General features: G+C 38.8%; 1 protein-coding gene across 2 annotated transcripts in view; it reads right to left on the bottom strand.

The window, feature by feature from the left end:
- The window catches only part of ISA1 (isoamylase 1), a 138,434-nt gene that overhangs the window by 74,903 nt on the left and 39,692 nt on the right, over positions 1-23,839 (bottom strand). For both annotated transcript variants that reach the window (XM_088957540.1, XM_088957541.1), the window contains exons 6-10: positions 7,124-7,265; positions 6,931-7,038; positions 5,712-5,797; positions 5,019-5,090; positions 4,798-4,924 (exon numbers count right to left, since the gene is read on the bottom strand). In XM_088957540.1, coding sequence (XP_088813666.1) covers positions 4,798-4,924; positions 5,019-5,090; positions 5,712-5,797; positions 6,931-7,038; positions 7,124-7,265 — 535 coding nt within the window. The remainder of the gene's footprint in view (positions 1-4,797; positions 4,925-5,018; positions 5,091-5,711; positions 5,798-6,930; positions 7,039-7,123; positions 7,266-23,839) is intronic.

The raw sequence follows: 23,839 nt of genomic DNA, 5'->3' as shown, positions 1-23,839 counted from the left end.
AAAATAAATCCAAGTGTATCCGGTACAATCATCTATAAACAATACAAAGTATTTGTATCCCAATTGTGAAGTAATAGAAGCAAATCAAACATCACTATGTATTATCTCAAAAGGTTTAATGGCATGTTCAGAAGTGTGAAGAAAAGGTAAAACTTGACTTTTACTCAAACAACAAGCAGTGCAAAAAACATCAAAAGCATGAACAGGAGGAATTTTATTCTTAATTAAACTAGAGTCAAACAAAAACTTCAACTTTTGAGAATATGGATGACCCAATCGTTTATGCTAGAGGTGTAAATTGGGCCATGATGCCTATGGCTCCGCACGGCCCGGTATGACCATGCAGGTCGTGCTGGGCTTAGGGTTTTAGGTCCACTGGTCGGCACGGCATATATATATTTTATATATATATTTATATATTTTTTATATATAGTTATATAATATTATATAAGTTATAATTATATAATAATATATAGTATATAATATATTAATAAAATAAATATTTTTTTATTTTATTATACTAATTTATTTAATTATTGCACATATAAGCAATTTTGTACACAAAATTCATAAAAAATTAAAATTTTAAGTTTTTTACAATTTTTTTAAAGTAAATAGCTTTGGCCCGATGCACGGCCCAACCTGGCCCAAGGCTCGACCCACGGGCTAGCCCGGCCCGCAGTATGGCACGACACGGCACGGGTTCGTGAGCCAACACGGCACAGCCCACACTTTGCACGGGTTGTGCCGTGCTGTGCCGGCCCGGTATGGCCCACTTTACACCTCTAGTTTATACCATAAATCCCAAACATTATTTCTATAACTCAACAAAGAATCAGACATAGAAGAACTAAGCAAAGTCGAGGATTCTCCTAATTGAGACTTCTAGAACTCCAATGCAAACAGATGGCCCACCTACGCCCCTTACCTTTTACCTTCCTAGTGTACCGGTCCTGTATCAAGCAACCATCATGAGAAAAGGTGAGAGCATTTCTTTCATCAACAAGTTGACCAACATAAATCAGATTAGTAGCAAGGTTGGGTACTAAGAGGGTTTTGGAGAGAGGGAAGGATCTAGTGGGTGACAGTTTAAGGGATAAGTCATTACTAGCAATAATGTCTAATTTTTCACCATAAGCAGTAATAATGTGTTTACAATGAGTCTCAGTAGATGAATTTGGGTGATTGAGGTAGGCTCCTGTCATATGAATGGTGGCACTTGAATCTATAATCCAATCTTGTGAAGGGGAAGAACAATATGCAAAGAACTTACCAGACAAGCCAATAGCAGAGAAAGCAAAGGATATAATAGAGGATACCAATTGTAGAACCTTTTCTTCATCCATAGCACTAGTTGAATCATTCTTCACTATAGAATCACCCTTGGTGGACACAATGTCAATTGCCTATCCATCTGTTACTTGATAGACTGGGGTTGAGTCTTTTTTGAGAACCCTTAGCTGGTCGGATTGGACGATTTGGAATTATGTGTCCATGTTGCTTGCAATAGGTGCACACATTCTTCTTCTTACAATGAGAGGCAATGTGTCCAAAACCCTTACACTCATAACACTAGGTTTTAGAGAAGTCCTTGGAGATTTACTTCTTACCTCCATGAGCAACAAAAGTTGTTTCAGCCCCTACTTCAGACATCTTTCCATCAAATCCGGCTATAGTGAGAAGCCTAGTCTCTTCCCTCAGTAGCTCCCCTAAAACAAAATCTAGATTTGGAAGTGTTCCCCTACTCAGAATATTGGATCTGATTATCTCATATTCAGGTCTAAGCCTCATCAAAAACTGAGTTACCCTCCTCTTCTCAAAGTGCTTTTGGAGATATTTCACACATTCCGCTGAGTCTGAGGGATCAATATGGATGATTTTGTATTCAACCCACCAATCAAGAAAACCTAAATAATATTCTTTATCTTTCTATCTCCTTGACTGTAGGCAAATATCTCTGATTCTATTTGGTACTATTTAGATACATTGGACTGTTGATAAACTTTCTCCAAATACGAATGCATTTCATAGGCTGTTTTCATTCTTCTCATAGGTACAGAAATATGATAATCAATAGAACTAAGACTCCAAGAAACAAGCTTGTCGTTATCCAGTTTCCATTGTTGTAAGGCTTTGACCTCGGTCTCAGTTCGTTTAGTGACAGTCCCATTCAGGTATCCTTCCAAACCTTTCCCTTCAACATAAAAATCAAAATGGAACTTCCACATCACATAATTCTGTCCATTCATCTTCACGGGAATAATATCCCCTCTGTCTGACGCCATTACAGCATAAAACAACAAAAATAGGGTTCGACAATAGTCCAAAAGAACTAGACTGAAGTAAAAACTGATCAAAGCAAGCAAGATCAGCAGTAATTGAATCCAAGAGAGTCAAAAACTGAGAAAAGAAACCCCTTACCGTCACTAGAGATTGTCTAAGATCCAGCAATAGAAGAAAACTGGATACACAGTCCAGAAAAGGAAAGTCTGAGTAGTCGATCAAGACTACAATCAGCCTTGAATCCTAACAGATTTCAGATTTAGGAAAGGTATAACAAAAGTAGGAGGAAAAGAGGAGAAGAACCAGAAGTACACAAAGGTTTGAAAGGAGGAACAGATTCAATCAATCTGCCGCCACCACTCTCTTAATATTTATAGATTATGTTCAGTACATAGGGAAAAGGACAGGACTGCCCTTAATACTTACATGGCAAGAAAAAAACAAATAAAAGACTGAAAATAAATAACACACTCAAATAACAAGCTGACTACCAACTAACACTGACATGACTAATAATAGTTGCACTGCTGTCCTACAAACTGTGGGTGGGGCCCACATCAGTTTTCTCTACAGTCTGGAAGCAACCGCCCAGAAGAGATGTACAGATCTCTCTCAAAACTTCACAGATCTCAATGAAAACTTCAGAATATGTTGATGAAGGCTAGGCGACAATTCCTTTCAAATCTTACTGCAAACTGATGTCAAACGAGAGAAATCCAATGAAATCTCTCTTGCTAGGTGGACAGAGTACAGAAAAATGGTTCTTGGAAGATCAAGACGGTCCAGGACCAATCAGCAGTGAAAAAAGTTCTCAACTGATAAAAAAAAGGAGAAATGGATCAAAGAGCAACCTGCTCTAATACCATGTGAACCGAACTGAGAACAAGAGAGAACAGATTTAGGGGTGTCAAGAATAGCCGACCCCCACCCCAAAGAGCCCCTTTTATATTAAAAGATATAAAAGATATGCACAGTTACAAGAATTCCCTTATAGGGCTGAAAGATAAAAGAAACAAATAAAATAATGAGAATACTGTTACTGTACAACAAAGGCTATACTAATAATGTACATCAAAATATATCTTCACAAATAGTGAGACTTCGGAAATCCCAAAGAAGACCATAAATTCAAGCAAACTCAATGTAGTGCATATCATGAAAGTTTTCTCAAGGATAAAAGAGGGCCTAGTGGGAGCTGGACTGACAAGTAAGTATAAAAAGATCTACAGAAGAAGGATTAAATTAAGATCTTCGAGTCAGGAGAAATCTTGCCCGGTTTCTTCATTCTCATCCAATGAGGTCAGAAATAAACCTCGTCAAGATGGTTCTAACTAGGAGATGCCGATCAATCCAGACTTGTCAGAGAAAGTTGTGCGGGATGAGAGGGATGAGTCTGATTCGAGTGAGGTCTCTCCTAAGGAGGATCCGAAGGATAAGGAGAAGAAGAAAGGAGAGGTGGTTTTGAAGACTCCCTGGGCTTGTTCCTTTTTTCTTATTTTTTTTTTTTTCTTTTTTTTGTGGGGGGGGAGAATGTTGTAAGGAAAGCCTTGGAAGCTTATGAGAGACAAAGGAGAGAAGAAAGCTTGAGAAAGGTCTCTGAAGAGTTAGCGGGAGAATCTTGGGATAAGGAGGGAGGCCAAGAAGAGTTTGGTGAGGTGGAAGATTGACTTGTGGCTTTGCAAGTGAATTGCTTCTTTGGTGTGGTTGTTGCAGAAATGATGTGTTCCTATTGTTTTCTCTGTTTTTGTTGTTCTTGTTGGTTGGCCATAGTTGTGTGGTCTGGGGGGTATTATCTTAACACCTGCTCTGAGGTTGTATTCAGTTTCTTTTTTTTCTTTTAATAACTTTTTTCCTTTTACTTATCAAAAAAAAAAATTCAAACATGCAATCTATGGGCTCCTTGGGTTTGATCTAAGAGGATTATGATAGATGCCCACTATCAATTCCACCAATCCCCCCCCCAGCAATCATGCGCCTACTTAGATGCCCACTATCCCTAATTTCTGCACAGTTTTTCACCTTCAATTTGATTGTTCAAGTAATTCAACCCTCCAGTCTAGTATGACTTTCAAAACATTGTTCATAATCCAACTTTTAAAACTCAAAGGATAGACTGAATTGTTTAGGCTAAATAGATTTTCAATTGACCAAGCAGCATGTACTTAATTCCTTGTAACTCAACTGCATTAACAAAGTGGTTCAGTAAAATTCTCAAATCCGTACAAGTCAACTTAACTAAATACCTCTGTTAGTGGATTCTGAATTTCAAGTTCCTACATATTGGTTAGAATGTCAATGGTTACTATTTCTCTCAAATGAGAGAGGCCATGCCCCATTAATGATCATGATGCCAAATTCTAAAATGGCAGGAGTGCTCTTTGTGGGGCTATTTTCAAGCTCCTAAACAATGACAATTTCCAAAGCTACCTGTTCATTCACTATTCAAGCATAAATTTTACATTAAATAACTAAGCAAAAATTCCTCAATGTAACAAAAAGACCTAGAATAAGTACCTTCACTCCACAAAGGATTGGATCATTACTGATCATATCAATCAATGGAGGGTTGCCCAAGGGGGTGCCTGTTGTCAATAAATCACCTTCTATTGGGTTCCCATATACATTAACTGCATCCCATAGGCTTGGTAAAGAGTAACAAAACAAAACAAACTGTTAGTCTACCTTAAATACTGGGTTAAGGAAGAAACAATTCAGCAAGGCCAGTAGTAGGCAACCTGCAACCCCTGGTTAGGATAGAAGCAAGATCAAAGCGAAAACCATCTACATGCATTTCTGTTACCCAATATCTGTTGAACACCAAAACATTGCAGATTTTAACAACTTGTTGCAGTAAAAGAAAAAAATGATAGGAGAAATATAAAAACAAGGATGACAATTAGGTTTCTAGTTAGGTAATTTAATGGGCCTCGTTCAATAACCAAGGAATACAACACATGGCAAATTAGTTTGAAGATGAAAAGGAATCTTCAAATTCCTTCCCTACCTTTAGTCAAAGAAAAAAATTTAAGCTGAAAACACCTTTCCACATGTACAGAATAAATCCACTTTTATATGCAAGCTTTTTATTAAAAAATAAAAACATTGAAAAGTTGATATTATTTGTGGGAAACATCAGTAGAAGGTGTGGCATATTAATGATATGAACTTTTAGGATTGAACATGTGGCCAATCCATGGATCCCCCATATGATGTACAGACTGGGTGAACCGAAAGATCCCTCCATAAGGCAGAAAATACACACACATGCATACATACTGCAGATGCAAAAGGTTGCAAAAGTTTTGTGCACAAAATTTTTGAAGGTGAATTTAAGGAAAAGGTTTTATTCACCCAAATATAAACAGTAATCAATTAGAGAAATTGAAAGAAATTAAAGAAAAAGGGTCAGGAGATTCTGGTATATTTACCTCAAGCAATCTAATATAAATTGGCGCACAACAGGATGATTGCAATTAAAGGTGTTGCCACAACCTGAATAATTATAGAACTCTCCCTACAGCAATTAAATAGGCCATATCCTTATCAATAATTTATGATCACCAAGAAACCAAAAGACCTGGGATAGAAAAATTAGAGAAAAATTTTCTAGCAGTAGCAGGTTGCATGCCCTATGCACTGCAGCTTTAAAATATTATTTAGGCATGCCAGGAATAATGAAAAGGCACATTGGCTCAGTAGGTCATACAATCTCTTAGTGTCTTTCAGAGGTGAAATGCACAAGCTACAACCAGAAATTTTCATGCCTACTAAAAAAATACTTTCTTAAACCAGATAATGAGTTCTCAACATTGTAGACATAAGGGATTCAGTAATTTTATAATTTTCATCTTTTTCTTTCTCTACTCGGTCCCTTTACCATTTTACAGTCAACAACTAATAAAATCCAAAAAACAATGCCCGTGTTCAACAAAAATTAAAACCTAAATAATGCACATAATTAATAAATGCTTACAGATACACATCCAAAAATAAACTTAAATAATGACCAAAAATAAAATTTAAGACAAAACCAGAAGCAACAATCTAATCCATCTCCAATTGAAGGAAAAAGTGCCATAAGAGGCAAAAACACCATACAAATTCCAGGAAAGAAAATGTAATATGTTCAAAAAAGGAAAAAGGGATTTCCATCACAAATAGGATCATATGTCAAAACCAAAGACAACAAAGAATAACCTATTTAATATACGAATCAACTATCAATATGACATTTTCATTGAATATTGCATTAAAACCCACCTCAAAAAAGAAAAGCAAAGTACACAACTGTTTTCTTTCTTTTTTTAAATGGTATTTGCATATCTGCGTATTATTTAGTCCCTGTTGTATGCTATTCCTTATTTCTTTCTATGTTTTCTTCTTCTTTAGCCCTATAAGGGCTTTTCTGTAATTACACACACACACTCACACACGCAATATATATATATATATATATATTGGCTGTTTAGGGTGGGGCCTATTCATTCTCTGAAATATCCCTGATTTCTGGTGCTTTCTCTCTAGTACGAACTGGTTATGTGACTGACATTATTCAACTGAATAAGTAAAACGGAGTCCTTTTTCTTGAAAAGGATACATGTAAGTTAATTAAAATACATAACCCACCAAAGAAATCTGTAGGTATACCTTAGGAGCAAGCATATAGTAGGCACTGTTATCAACACCTCTAAATGATAGGACAGGGCCATTCTCATTGCCCTCAGCTGTATGATTGAAGACAACATCCAAAAGCACCTGAAAAGCAAGATCACAGATAGAAATCAACCAGCAAATTAAAGAAACTAGAAATAACATTAAACGCAATATAAGTACATATCACCTCAATGCCTCGTTTATGTGCTTCTCTAATAAGAGTCTTGACTTCATTTATTGCATCACGGCCACAATTAAGTATACCACCTGATGAATATCTTATCATTGGTGACAAATAATTCACAGTAGAATACCCCCAAAAGTTCAGCCTGCATCAAAACGTAATATTTGATAAGAAACAATTAACTTTTGACAATAAATATGAAGAAAGATTCATAAATATCCCTGATCAGCCTCTACTCTGCAGTAAAGATAGAAAAAGAGTATGGAGTATGGACAATAGGATGAAAACAGCAATAAATAGGGAAGAAAAAGGAGCTTTCAATTGTGAGAAAAACTATTCTTCCAATTAGCCAAGCATCTATTTATATTAGTCTCTCAAAATAACAATGAAACTACATCAATGTCCCTGTTTAGTAGCAAAACAGCATTGGCTAAACTGCCCCACTTAGTTAACAAAAGATAATAGACTATTATACCCCTAAATAAAAGGTCTTAAGTGTGAATAAAACAAAACCAGAAACATAATTATGAGAATCTTTATAAGGAAGTTTGGAGGATTAGACCAGCATTAGATGGCCTGCAATTCAAGTCTTTGTTGACTGAACAAGCTAGAGACCTGGAGATGCCCTTTTCTGAGAAAGAAGTGTGGGTGAAGTGATAAGAGGTTTAGAGGGGGATACGGCCCCAGGGCCCATTGGATTCACAGTTCTATTTTATAAAAAATGTTGGGGAATCGTGAAATAAGGTGTAATGCATGTGTTAAGGGAGTTTCATAGACAAATACAAAAGTCTCCCCACGAGTCTCTGGAACATCTTTACATCTTTCAAAAACTCTCCCTGACTGTCTCCTAGATGGTGATTAGGTTCAATAGGTGAATCAGATGGTTTTACCCCCAACTTGCCTGTATCTTCTAGTAGATCTAGTAAATACTTCCGTTGGGAAATAAAGATGCCCTTGTGAGAGTAGGCAACTTAAATTCCAAGGAAGTATCGTAAGGGGCCTAGATCCTTCACCTCAAATTTAGTGGCTAAGAATTTTTATAGTCTCTGGATTTCAGCCTCCCAATCTCCTGTGATCACTATGTCATCAACATACACAATAAGAGCTGCAATTTTACCTTCACCACTTTTTACAAACAAGGTATGATCTGATTGGCATTGTTTGAATCCCATTTGTTGGACTGCTACATGGAACTTACTAAACCAAGCCCGAGGTGATTGTTTCAATCTATATAGGGACATTTTCAACCTGCACACCTTTTGTTCACTGCCTCTAGCACAGAACCCTGGGGGTTGGGTCATGTACACCTCATCTTCCAAGTCACCATTCAAGAAGGCATTCTTGATGTCCAATTGGTGAAGATCCCAGTCAAGATTTGCTGCCAAGGAAAGAAGAATCCGGATGGAGTTCATCTTCGCTACAGGAGCAAAAGTCTCAGCATAGTCCACTCCATATACCTGTGTGAAGCCTCTTACTACCAGTCTAGCCTTGTACCTTTCAATAGTTCCATTAGCTTTGTGTTTCACTGTGAACACCCACTTGCACCCCACTGGTTCCTTCCCCTCAGGAAGATCTACCAACTCCCACGTACCATTTTTATGTAAGGCATCAATCTCTTCCTGCATTGCATCTATCCATTCAGGTTTTGACAAAGCTTCTACCACGGTCTTAGGGATGGGAACACTGTCCACAGAGGAGAGGAAGGCACGGTACGAGGGTGAAACATGCTCATAGGACACAAAGTTAGAGATAGGATGATTAGTGGTACAAGATCTAACACCCTTTCTCTTAGCAATAGGAATATTAAGATCATTGGGGACATGTGAATCAACATTTAAAGGAGCAATGGGAGCAAGTGTACCTGGCTGATGAGACGGATCTGCCTCGGGTGAATCCGATGATGTTGGTTGCATAGTGTCCGGCTCCACGACTCTTGAACTCTGTTGGCTCTTATGACGACGGTGGAAAACCCGGAACGGAGGAGGATCGGGTAAAGGAGGTAGTTGAATCTGAGTCGTCGCCTATTTCTCCTCAGCCCTACTCTCCCCCTGAGGAGAAACCGAGAAGAACGGTTGACTCTCAAAGAATGAGACATCAATGGAAACATAGTACTTACGGGCAATGGGATCATACCAACGATACCCCTTTTGAGATGAGGGGTAACCAAGAAAAACACAAGGAATAGCCCAAGGGTCAAGGTTACCACGAGTAGGTGATAGGTTGTGGACAAAACAACGACACCCAAAGACACGCATCGGAATGGTGGACAACGGGGCTGTAGGGAACAAGAGCTGATGTGGGGCCTTATACTCTAGTAGCCGAGAGGGCAAGCCATTGATGATATATGTCGCACACAATACTGCAACCATCCAGAACTGTTTCGGCACATTCATATGAATCAACAAGCCACGAGCAACTTCGAGTAGATGACGATTTTTACGTTCAGCCACACCATTTTGTTGGGGTGTCCTGGCACAAAAGCTTCGCTGAAGTGACCCACTCGAAGCAAAGAACTTTGTGAGATCACTATGGAAATATTCCTTTGCATTGTCCGACTGGAAAATATGAATTTCCGTTTGGAACTGAGTGAACACCATGCGTTGGAAATCTTTCACAATTTGTGGCACTTCATCTCGAGATCGCATAGGATAAACCCAAGTGTATCGAGAATAATCATCAATCAACGTAGCAAAATACTTATAGCCAGCCGCAGTAGGTAGAGTAACAGGGCCCCAAACATCAGAATAAACAATATGAAATGGAAATTCAGATCTTTTATTTCTTAAAGGTAAAGAGCTTCTACAATGCTTACTCAACTGACAAGTTTGACATTGTAACTGACTCACTGACAATGACTCAAAAATCTTTGGGAACATAACTTTTAACGACTCAAAAAAAAGATGACCTAAACGACTATGCCATAAATAGGCCTGACTCTCACTCGCCGAACTTGTGGACTCAGTCGCCACTAGACCAGCATTATTCTCCAACACGTAGAGACCATCCACCATGCTTCCTCTACCAATCGTCTTCCCTGAGGTCAAATCCTGAAACACACATGAAGACGGAAAAAAGGTGAATGAGCAGTTCAAAGAGTGAGTAATACTACTAATGAACAACAAATTAATAGGTAATTTCGGAACATGCAGGACATTTGGAAGAGTAAGGCCAAGTGGGAGAGATATGGTGCCTCGGCCAGCTATGGTAGAAAAGGAACCATCAGCCAGTCTTACCCTATCTCTCCCAGAGAGAAGGTTATATGTCTGGAACAAATTTGACTTACCGGTCATGTGATTTGAGGCTCCGGAGTCAATAATCCAAGGTGAATCAATAGTATGAGATGACACATGGAAGGTTGTGGCATTACCTGATGTAGACGCAAATGAGGTAGGAGTAAGCCCAGAATCCACCTGGCAGAGAGTCCTACCATACAACTCCAAATGTTCATGGAAGGAATTGATAATATCTTCCTTAGGGTCAGAACCGAGATGTCTCTCCTGAGTTACGGAAGGACTAGTCTCTGTCGATGCCAGATTAGCTGAGTTATACCTTCTTTGATTCTGTTGGCCTGGTTTCTTGCCCTGATTCGGTGCTGACTTCTTACCCAAATCCTGTGCCCATTTAGGTTTTCCATGGAGATCCCAGCATGTATCTTTAGTGTGTCGTGTCTTCCGGCAATGAGTGCACCAAAGCTTGCTTTTATCTTCTGTTTTTTTTTTGAGTGTCACCCCTTTTAAAACAACCTCTGACATTTGTATCTGAATTTCCCCGGACCGCTAGGGCAACTGACTCCCCTTCTACACCATTCATCACACTTCTTCTGCTTTCTTCTGACTACACCAAGGCATACACCTCCTGGACTAAAGGCAAGTCTTTACTACCCAAGATCTGTACCCTGATGGACTCATATGACTGATTCAGCCCTAGGAGAAAGGCAAACACGCGTTGCTGTGATACAAGTGACTTATAGGCTTTTGCATCTTCATCACACTTCCAATTCACATTCTAATAGTGATCAAGTTCTTTCCATATTGATGTCAAATCAGAATAGTACATCGAAAGACTCCTCTCCCCCTGCTTGCATGTAGAAGATTCTGCTTATAGTTGATATATCTTGGCATAGTGTCTCTGTTCTGAATAAGTGGACTTCGCTTGTTCCCATATCTCACAAGCAGTTTCAGCCCACATAAAGGTCTTCCTTACTTGTGGCAGCATTGAAACCAAGAGCCAAGACATCACCATACTGTTCTCTTGGTCCCACCTGTCATGCTCAGCACTTCCATACTTCGGTTCCTTTACTCTCCCATTGATGTATCCTATTCGCCCCCTAGCAGTGAAGTAGAGTTTTATCCCCCTAGACCACTCAAGGTAATTCAGACCATCAAAGGGAATGACAGCCATGGGAAAGCTCATATCCATTCCCCCACTCACTCCATTGTGGTTCCCTGAGAATTCTGAAGTAGCAGAATTCTCAGTCGACATGGTCAAGTAGTTACTCAGTCCCACACACCGGATTTAGGACCCCTCCTTACTCCACAAAGCAATGCTCCACTCAGTTCACACCCACACACTAGGGTTTACCAACCAGATTGTGCACAAACCATACCAAATTCTGGACAAAACTGAGGTAATATTCGGCAGTTTCAGACCTTCCTATCAGAATTCTAGAATGGCTAACAGCCACTAATCAGCAGGAGAGATCCTTCTTGCTTATAGTCAACTCAAACCATTTAGAGGACAGGTCAGCATTCACCTACAGTTGTCTTAACACATCAACAGGATCACACGATCCAAGACAACTAGGGTTACACAAATTCGATAGCATTCAGCCGTCCCAGATTCATAGGGTTTTCACTCGGCCCATGATCAAGGAGAGTAAAGAGGAGAAAAATAGAGGAAGAACTGTACCAGTCGTAGCTATTCTGTAGTCCAGAATCAGATTTCCTTTCTGCTAGTAGGGTTGATCGGTCTTCTCTTGACAGTAGGGTTGATCGGTCTGCTCTCTTTTAATCAGTATTCCTGCTCTGATACCATCTTGGCAGTGTAGCCAGCCAGAGATAGGTGAAAGAGGAGAGAAGAGAAGAGAAAAGAAGAGAAAAGAGAGAGTTTGCAATGCAACAGTACTGGCGGCGCCAGTGTTTATTTAATATATATAGGGCGACACAAATAACAAGGGAAAAGACCCTTGTGCCCCTGAGTACAATAACAGACATAACAGAAATAAAAAACGAAATAAAAAAACACTTTAATTAGACAAACAGGCCCTAACAACTGTAACTAAGTTATTCTAACATTATTCCAACAAGACCCATTAGTCTAGTGAGCAGCTGCTACAAGATAATAGCATAACTTTTGGAAAATAGAATGGCAAAGGTGGTATCAAGTTTGATTGCTGAACCTCAAAGTGTGCTCATTGAAGGTAGATTGATTGTGGACGGAGTGCTCATTGCAAACGAAATAATACTCAAGTAGAAATGTGGTCGTGCAGGGCTGCTGTGTAAAGTGGATATGGAGAAAGCTTATGACCATGTGAATTGGAAATTATTGGATTATATGTTAAAGAGGACGAACTTTGAAGAGAAATGGAGAAACGGGATAAAAGTGTGCCTTTCTTCCTCATCTTTCTCAATGCTGGTAAACAGTAGTTCTTTTGGGCTGTTTTGGAGTTCTAGGGGGCTGAGACATGGGGACCCCCTCTCCCCACTCTTGTTTATCTGCGTGACAGAAGCCCTTTCCAGGCTTGTAGAGGGAGGACTAGTGGAAGGTTTCAAAGTAGAGAATGGGGAGGTGGAGATTGCTCTGCTCCAATTTGCAGACGACACTCTTTTCTTCTGTAATGCTTCCTGGGAGCAAATCTGGAATGTAAAAGCAATATTAAGATGGTTTGAGGTGATCACAGGTTTACATATTAACATCCAAAAGAGTGAAAAAATGGCAGTCGGGAATGTCTTAAACTTGGAAGCATGGGCTGCTGATTGGGGATTCAGAGTTGGTAACTTTCAACAAAGTACTTGGGTATGCCTCTGGGTAAAATTGCAAATCCAATTTCATTTGGGAGCCTGTCATTGAAAAAGTGGATAGAAAGTTGGCCTCTTGGAAGACAAAATACTTATCAAAAGGGGGTAAAGTCACCCTAATTAGAAAGAAAGATGAGAGACTTTCTTTGGAGGGGTGGAAGGAGGAGTCAAAGTGCCATCTAGTGAGTTGGAAAAATGTTTGCTGTTTCAGAACTAATGGGGGTTTGGGAATCAGATCAGTAAAACAGGTCAACAATGCTTTGTTGGGGAAGTGGTTGTGGAGATTCAATGAACAACTGGACAGTCGATTAATTGTAGCTAAGAATGGTTCCAGCAGCAGGGAGTGGGAAACAGACGAAGTAAGATCATCTTATGGGTGTTCAGTTTGGAAGGCAACACAGAAACACAATTATCAGTATATGGAGGGTATAAAGTATGAAGTTGGCAATGGTGAGAGAGTTTTTTTTTGGAAGGATTACTGGTGTGGGAATGGTCCACTAAGGGTTCTATTCCCAGACCTGTTCGAGATTGCTACCAATAAGGGTGCATCTGTGGCGGATTACCTAGAGAGGCAAAATGGGCTTTGTATATGGAACCCCCAATTCAGGTGGAACTTAAATGATTGTGAGGAGACCTCCTTGGTCAGTTTGCCCCAGGTTCTTTATGATTCAGGAACATCTGGAGTAGGGGAAGACAAAAGAAAATGGTTATTTGAGAAATCAGGGATTCTCTGTAAAATCTTCTTATAACAATTTGGTAGGGGAGGACACTTCAACCTAGTGACAGGATTTGAGCAAAGTCTGTTCCATCCAAGCTGGCTTTCTTTGTTTGGTCCACAGTGCTGGATAAGATCCTAACTAAGGACAATTTAGCTAGGAGAGGTATGGAGGTGGCAGATATGACTTGCATTCTTTGCAATGATTGCATAGAATTTAGTAGTCATTTGTTACTGCAATGCGAATTCACTTATTGGATTTGGACAAGAGATTTTGTTTGGGATTCACATGTGCTTCAAGACTGATGTGATGGGATTCATTGGAGCTTGGTATGTAAATGGATTAAGCAGGGCTAGAATATTAGCTTGGAACATCCTCCCTTCAGCAGTTTTTTGGGCGGTGTGGGATGAAAGAAACAACAATGTTTTTGAAGACAGACAAAGTACAAAAGAAGAGGTGTTTAAAAGGATCTCAGGAATGATGCATTCATGGCTGGAAAAACACCCTTTATTCAAAAATAAGCATTCATGCTCTTTCTTTATCAGGATTTCCTTTTGTAAGGAGTTCAGAATTTTGGTTGGGGCTAATTGTTTGGGTATACCGGTTTATTTCCTCTTGTACAGATTCTCTTTGTACAGGGATCTGCATAGTTGTATGGTGTTAAGAATACTAATGAAATACTTTACAGTTTCAAAAAAAAAGAATACTCCCAACACCCCCCTCAAGCCACTGTGTATATATCATATAGAATCAACTTGGAAATAATGATGTCACCCTGGGCTCTAGGTAACACCTTGTTATATAAATCTGAAAGCTGAATGTCAAATATGATAAATGATGTCTCTATACCATTACTCTGTATCCTCTCACATACAAAGTGGCAATCAACTTCAATATGCTTTACTCTCAGGCTCTCATGAAATACTGGTTTTGAGGAAAATAAGTATACCAGCCTGACTGTCACAATGAATATGCATAGGAAATGGAACTGGAAATGCCATCTCTTGAATAAACTCTTAATCGGTGTAAGTTTGCCTATGATGTGGCTCATTGCCAAATAATTGGCTTTGAAACTAGACTTAGCAACTACACTACTTACTCTTCCAAGACAAGATTAGCCCTAAGAAATGTACAGTAGCCTGTACCCTGTAGTAGACAGATGGTTTGAGAGTAAACCAGCCCAATCTACATCAGTGTAATTTGATATAGAAAAATGTCCATAATCTTTGTAAATCATTCCAAGGCCTAGAGAACCCTTCAATTAATGTCCTAAACACAACATCTAAATGAGGAACCGTGGGTGAATCCACATTCCATAAACTAACTAAAAACACTAGCTGCAAACAATATGTTGAGCTGTGTTATAGTCAAGTAATTCAGATCCCCAACCAACCTTCAATGCTATCTTGGATTATCAACTAAATCCCTCTGATCAGATACAAGTTTAGTGTACTGAACTATAGGTGTAGCTACTGGTTTACAGCCTATCATGCTTGACTCCTCAAGCAAATTTAGTGTATACTTACACTGGAAAACATATCTCTATACCAAGTAACAAGTTAGTACTCAAATAGCGGTACATTTTTTATTGGAAATGGTAAGTTACATTACTTAAATAGATAAACGAGTACAAATGTCAATCACTCACTACAAGACTGTTGACCCCATAGGCCCAAAAGTTATCTCAAGGATTACAGCATAGCCCAAAACAGATTTTCCCCACAAGTCCTTTGCTTTGCCAAAGTATCAGGTAAACCATTAGCTGATCCCCTGATCCACTTGAAGAGTACCCAAACTTTCCATGCATAGCTGAATATTTTCATCATTTCCTGTACTAAGATTTCTTTTTGCAACCATCCTAATAGTAACTTCAAATCCCCTTCCACCTCAAGATTGTGAAAGCCCCACTGCTTAGCCAGCCTCAAGTCTTGAAGTAAGGCCATAACCTGAGCTCTTAGTGAATCTCCCACACCTATTGGTCCAAAGTAGAATGCAACCAGTCCACCCTCCGCATCTCTGAATACTCTCCCAATGACAGAGGGGCCCAGATTACCCATGGACTTCCATCAAAATTCAACTTCACCCTTTGTTGCATTGAGGGGATTCATTCATCCTGAATCACCTTCTTTATAGATGAATTCGCCACTACAGACCATCCCCTAAAAATGTCCTCGACTGAGTAGTCTTTGAATAACTCAATTGATTTCAGCTAATGTATGACCTTAATAGCTATGGAGTCAATGCCTTTCTCCTTAGATCTTTCAATCCCTTCAAAGATTCTATTATTCCTCTCCTCCCAAATTGACCAAAGGATTGCTGCTCTTGTGGCTCCATTACTCATCCCCTTTTCTTCAGAAGTCTAAAGAGATTTGGGTCAAAGAGGCCTACCATATTCAAAGAAGTCCACCTGCAACCAAAGAGAGACGAAAGCCAATTCCAAACAAGACCATAATAGATGTATAACTGTCTCACCACAGGCAAGGCAGAGGCTACATACACGAGGTGATAGGCATCAATTTGGCCTTCTTCTTTGAAGCTTGTCCAAGGTATTGATTTTTTTAACCACCACCTCCCAACAAAAAGCCCTTATCTTTGGAGTACACAATTACACCAAATTTCCTTCACTGGAAAAGATCCTGCTAGGCCAAAAGACTAAAGGAGAGTAGTGAAAAAGGAGGTACGAGTAAAGAAGCCAAAAGGAGATGGCTACCAAATTCTACTATTCAAACAAGATTGATCTAAAAATACAATACTTAGAAGGGAGATAAAATCATCTACCAAACCAAATCAGAACTCCCTTAATCCTCTCCTCAGCCCCAAGTCCCATGAATTTCTATTTCTACATATAGAGGAAATTACTCTTCATTTATTTAGAGAAATTTGTTTTTTAGAAAAGTATCCCCAAACCATACGTCTTCCCAGAAGCATACTTTAATGCTTGCACAAGCATTGAACCTGATATACAAAAGAAAGGATGGCAAAATACCATGGATAGCTTTCCAAGGAAATGACTGAGATGCCATAGGATCGAAACCACATCCCAACCATTGTCTGCCAAGCCATGAATACTCAGTCACTTTGTACCACAACTTATCTTGTTCCAAAGGCAATCTCCACAAACACTTCCCCAACAAAAGCTAGGTTTCTATGCCTAATATCTCCTATACCTAGACACCCATTATCCCTACTTCTAGAGGCCACCTCCCACTTCACCAGATGATCTTTCTTTGTTTCCCCTGGCTGCCACAAGAAATCCCTCATTAATTTCTCCAATTGATTAACCATTTTAGTAGGGATTTTGAAGGTAGATAAAAAATAGACAGGCATGTCAGATAAAGTTGACTTTATTAAGGGAATTCTTCCCTCTAAAGAGATGTAATTTTTCCACCCTGCTAACCTCTTTGAAAATATTTCCACACTGGATACCAGAAACTTTCAGAGTGTAGGTTCCCCCCAAAGGTAAACCCAAGTAATGTAATGGCCAGTCCCACACCTCACAACCCAACAACCTAGCAAGGTTTTCCACCTCTTCTTTATTTACTCCCCCTACACAACTCTTGCCCCAATTCACTTTGAGATTAGAGATCCTCTCGAGGTGGGTGACAATGAAATAAGCCAGCCATCAGAGACACAAAATGTCAGAAGTCAGAACCAGACCAAGCAACACAAATTAAAATGGTCCATGCTCACCTAAAAAAGATATGGTGTTTTGGAATCAAGGACCATGACCAGGCAGAGGTCAACAATTGTTGAGACTCTGAAGTCTAGATGCAACATTTGATGGGTGAAGCCTTTGTGTAGAATCATGAAGATCAAAGTAAGCAAGGCCAAATAGCAATAATCAGCAGGACGTGTAGTCATTTGTGATGCAAGTGGATCTTATTTAGCCAACATATCCGAACTGCTAATACCTTCCACTTCCTTGGAAGGACAAATTCTCATCCTTAGAGAAGGTCTCCCATTGTGCTAGGATTCTGAGATAATGCAGGTGGTCATGGAAGAGACGCATTGAAGATATGCAAGATGCTATTGGAAACTTCATCCTTTGCCCCATGGAGAATTAGCAGTCAGACTATTACCCATTCATATAATCATTCCAGATGATGTAGATTACACTCCTCACAAAGCAAACTTCACAGCGCACTACTTGGCCAAGCAAGCTGTCATTACCAAAGAGAACAGGTCCTGGGTGTTTTCTGATTGTATTGAGAGCATCCTTAACTGCGAAATGTCAGTTGCAAATTTGTTTGATCTTGAATAAAATCAGCCATTGTGCTTTCAAAAAAATAAAGAATCTCTCTTTGGCAATGTTCATCTATAAATAATTTCTAGTTTTGTACTATGGCAGAAATAGAGTTAACTAACCATAACATCACCATTATGTTTTCTTCATTTTTTGCACCCATTTACCATGCTTTACTATGGTGCAGCTAGTTGTTCCCATCAAACTCCACAGTAGTCATATATAGATGTATCAATCACAAGTTCAGCAACATGGTTTTCCCATGTTGCTACGAAAAATTTAATACATAGGTTCATTGTATCAACAACAGTGATACAGTAAAGATCTGGATCACAAAGAATAGTAAAGGGTAGCATTCCACACCTTGCACCAAAGTAGAAAGGGGAGAATAGAGTGGCACTCACTCCAGAAACCATAACAAGGCAAAGTTTTCAAATCGCCCACTATCATAATATCAAAATAAGCAATAAAGCCTCCAAGCATTAAGTGTCACAATGGATCAACCCCAACTTACCTTTAGGGGTGAAATTGAATCAAACTTTAATCAAATAGTCCATGCTCGAATTCGAATAAGCTCAATTCAAGTTCAATGCTAATTGAGCTCAAATCTCAGGGTAAATTCGATTAGTTTTTTTAACTCAAATTCAACCAATAAAATATTCGGCTCAAAATCTTGAAGTTCAGCTCAGCTCAGTTTGATTGCACCTCCTATTTACCTTGATCTAGTCCAAAATTTAAATTTCTGATTTTCTTTGGTTTTCAAGAATAAACTTTAGCACTGTTATTTAGGTACCAAAGAGCTCCAAATGTCTCCAGAAATCTTCAAAAACAACACAACATACTGATCAATCCATTCATATCTCTATGCAGACTTCTAATCTTTGAACTGCATTAGATTTTTCTTTTTTTTATCAATACTGCATTAGATTTATTTCAAAAAGAAAAAAGGATGCAGCACAGGAACTTGCGCTCCGACACCAAGGTGTATGTTTGCTGTAGAATTCAGATAGAGGAAATCATACAATAGAATAAGAAAAAAAGAATAAAAGTGAAGGGAAAAGAAAAAAGATAAGAAGACAGCACAAAGATTGTGAGAGAAGAGAAGCATGGGCAATTTGCCCATTCTATGCAGAATAACAAAGAAACCCCATGACATCAAACAATGAAAAGGACATAAATAGCCTATAAAAGAGACATAAAAGCCCAAAAAAAAAAAACAACTAAAGTAATCTGTCAACATGGCCAAGTTTCAAGTACATTTGAAACAATTATGATATTTTTGTGGAATTTTACTAAGAAATTCAAGAAAAATACAATTTCAGGTCCAAGATGAAGATTTTCTTTTGTGATGATGGGAACTTGGATTCAATTTCTACGACATTTTAAAACCAACAAAAGTTGTTGCATTAGTTTCTGTGAAGTATTAAATTTCTAATTTGGTTTCTTTCTCCACCAAAACTACAGTTTTTGGTCGGCTGTCAGCCCTAGGCTTTTTTTGAGTTTCTGAAACTTTCTCTTTTTTGGCTCTTAAACCTACTAAAGCATACTTATGATTAATATAATATATTAAACTTATACATCTGATCAATGAAAAAGGTAACATCATTTCTTTCTAAGATTAAGCACATAACAAGGGATCTCAAGCCCTCAAAGTCATGGTGAAGGATAAGTGGAAATAATATGGTAGTTTGACAAAATATCGAACTTTTAAATTTACACAAAACTTAGGCAGTCAATTGGAATATCAAACTTTCAAAGCAATTGTAATAAAGCAGTAGCGACAAAGTGGAAAATCTATAAATCTAGATTTTACAAATTTTCTAGTCTATTCAAATTATTTAAGTGAAATCGCATCTCGGGATTCAAATGCAAAATTACCTCCACAAGGAAACTAGAACGAGTGTTTTCCAGGCTAGAGATATCAGAGAAGGAGAGGAAGAGAAGAGGAAGGGAGAAGAGGAAGAGAGAAGAAAGAAGAGAAGAAAATTTTGGATCCAAAACTTATGGCTAGTGGCGCCGGCGGTTAGATTTTATATTAGGGTGACTCAACTAATAATAAAAATAAGTGGAATTACAAGAGTGCCCCTACGGCACTAAAGAACAGAAAAATAAATAAATAAACTAGGAGTAACTAACTGATTTCAACACTCCCCCTCAAGTTGGGACATCAATATCAATCATGCCCAACTTGTCACATAAATCATTATGCCGCAGATGATGTAATTCCTTGGTAAAGATGTCTGCAAGTTGATCAGTGGAACTGACATATAGAGTGCACATTTCTCCATTTATAATTTTTTCCCTAATAAAATGCTTGTCAACCTCAATATGTTTAGTTCTATCATAAAGCATCGGGTTGGCAGTAATGTCAATAGCAGCTTTGTTATCACAATACAAGTATATGGGGCCATCAACAGGAAATCCCAACTCATTCAGCAAGTTCTTTATCCACATAACTTCAGCCACTCCATGGGACATTGCTCTATATTCAGCTTCAGCACTAGATCTCACCACAACATTTTGTTTCTTACTCCTCCATGTGACTAGGTTTCCTCCAACAAAGGTACAATACCCGCTAGTAGATTTTTTGTCATCAACTGATCCGGCCCAGTCAGCATCTGTATACACCTCAACCTTCAAGTGACCAATCTTCTAGAAAAGTAAACCAGCCCTTGGGAACTTCTTTAGATACCTAAGGATTCTATTGGCTGCCTCTAAGTGTGTAGTCTTAGGAGCATGCATGAATTAACTAAGAACACCCACAGCATAAGCAATGTTTGGTCATGTCATAGACAAATATAATAGTCTGCCCAAAAGTCTCTAGAATTGTTTTACATCCTTGATAGTCTCACCTTGACAATCACCTAATCTGTGATTTGGATCAATGGGGGAGTCAGCAGGCATGACTCCAAGTTTTCATGTATCCTATAAAAAATCTAGGATGTATTTTCTTTGAGACCCCTTTTTTGAACGGGCCACTTCAATTCCAAAAAAAGTACTTCAAGGGACCTAGATCCTTCACCTCAAATTGAGTGGCTAGGAACTCCTTCAGTCTCTAAATTTCTACCTTCCAATCGCCTATGATCACTATGTCGTCAACATACACTATTAAGTCTGCAATTTTTCCCTCTCCTTTTTTCAAAAATAATGTATGATCAGTCTGACACTATTTATAACCAATTTGTTGTACAGCTAGGTGAAACTTTTTGAACCAAGCTCTCGGTGATTATTTTAGTCCATACAAGGACTTCTTTAACCTACACACCTTTTTCTCTTGGTCTTGAACATAGAAACCAGGAGATTGCACCATGTACACCTCTTCTTCAAGATCACCATTCAGGATGGCATTTTTAATATCTAACTAGTGGAGATCCCAATCAAGGTTAGCAATAAGAGAAAAAAAACTATAATAGAATTCATCTTAGCAACCGGAGTAAATGTCTCTGTGTAGTCTACTCCATACACCTGAGTAAACCCTTTCATCACCAACCGAGCTTTGTACCATTCTACTGTACCATCAGCCCTATGCTTTATTGTAAAAACCACTTGCACCCTACCGGTTCCTTTTCCACAAAAAGGTCCACTAATGCCTATGTATCATTTTTATGTAAGCCATCCATCTCTTTTTTCATTGCATCTGTCTATTAAGGTACTGAAGGAGATTCTGCCACATTTTTGGGGATAGGAACATTGTCAATGGAAGAGAGAAAAGCACAAAAGGAGGATGAGATGTTCTCGTATGAAATAAAGTGGGAGATAGGATTTTTTGTGGTACAAGACCTAACTCCCTTCCTTTGTGCAATAGGAATGTCAAGGTCATTGGTAGAAGAAGAATCAATAGCAATAGAACAAAGAATGTCAATAAGAATAATAATACCCGACGAGATGGGATCTGTCCCCAATGAATCTGATGATGTTGGCAATACAGTTTCAAGTTGCTCCACAGCTTTTGAACCCGGATCGCCCTTGCGGCAATGGAGAAAGACATAAAATGGAGGGGGTAAGGTAGGGGAAGTACCATTTGAAATTGTTTCTCCTCCACCCTATTCTCCCCCTAAGGAGAAACCGGAAAGAAAGGATCACTCTCAAAAAAAGACACATCCATAGAAATATAGTATTTCTAAGAAACAGGAACGAAACAACGGTAACCCTTTTGGGATAGCCCAAGAATACACAAGGAAGAACACGAGGGTCAAGTTTACCACGAGTAGGAGACAAGTTTTGAACAAAACAATGACAACCAAACACACATGAAAATAGAAAAGGGGGGGCTTTAGGGAATAAGAGTTGATGAGAGTCCTTCTACCCTAACACCCGAGATGGCATACAGTTGATGAGATAGGTAGCACATAACACGACATCTAACCAAAAACATTTTGGAACACTCATATGGATGAGTAAGCCACGAGCCACTTCAAGTAGATGGCGGCTTTTTCTTTCTGCAACACCATTTTGTTGAGGAGTTTTGGCACAAGAGCTATAGTGGGTAGGCCCACACGAAGCAAAGAACTCCGTGAGATCACTGTGGAAGTATTCTTTGGCATTGTCAAACTGAAAAATTTGGATCTTTGTCCGAAATTGGGTGAATATCATGTATTGGAAATCTTTTACAACCTTTGGTACTTCATCCTTGGACCGCATGGGGTACACCCATGTATATCTGGAATAGTCATCAATAAAAGTAATAAAAAATTTATAGCCAAGCTCAGATGGTAAAGTAATAGGGCCCCAAACATCAGAATAAACAATATGGAAAGGAAAATTGGATTTATTATTTCTTGAAGAAAAATTATTTCTACAATGTTTGTTCAACTGACAAGTTTGACATTTGAACTTAGACATTGGCATTGATTTAAATAAATCTGGAAGTAAGATCTTTTGTGACCCAAAAGATAAATGACCCAAATGACTATGCCATGAGTAAACTTGACTCATCAATTCAATGACCGCAAGACTAGCTTTGTTCTCCAACATGTAGAGGCCATCCACCATACAACCTCTACCAATCATCTTCCCCAAGTCCAAATCCTATAGAACACAAGAAGAAGGGAAAAGGGTCTGAACAATTTAATGAATTTGTAATGCTACTGACAGAAAACAAGTTTATAAGTAATTTTAGAACATGTAATACATTAGAAAGGGTAAGTCCAAAAGGAAGGGTTATGGTTCCTTGGCCAGCTATGGTGGAAAAAGAACTATCAGCTAATCTAACTTTGTCCCTACCAGATAAAAGTTGATAGGATTGAAAACAATTTGACTTACCCGTCATAAGGTTTGAAGCTCCAAAGTCAATTATCCAAGGTCAATCAGATGAATGGGAAGGCACATGGAAGGTTATGGCAGGATTACCATTACCTTAAGTAGATGCAAAAGAAGTCGAGGCAAGAGGATCAAAATCCATTTAGCGGATTGCTCTCTCATACAGATCCAAGTGGTCACGAAAAGAATTAATGATATCTTCCTGGAGATCGGCAATGGATGGGCGGTCTTGGTTAATAACAGCAGATGAATGAGGCTCCTGAGAGGCCAAGTTTGTTGTATTGAACTTTTTTCTGACTCTGTTGTCCCAACTTCTTATTCTATCTGATTTCTTACTCAACTCCTGGGCCCACTTTGGCTTTCCATGGAGGTCCCAACAAGTATCTCGAGTATGTCTGGCCTTTTGGCAATGTGTACACCTAACTTATCCTTATCACTCACTCTCTTCTAAAAGTCACTCTTCTTAAAGGAATTATTGCCTCCT

Source organism: Nelumbo lutea, chromosome 8 (genome assembly GCF_056320005.1).
Source record: "Nelumbo lutea isolate HS-2025 chromosome 8, American lotus-T2T, whole genome shotgun sequence".
NCBI classification, from domain to species: domain Eukaryota; kingdom Viridiplantae; phylum Streptophyta; class Magnoliopsida; order Proteales; family Nelumbonaceae; genus Nelumbo; species Nelumbo lutea.
Note: the sequence above shows the minus strand (reverse complement) of the source record. Positions and strands in the feature narration are given on the sequence as shown.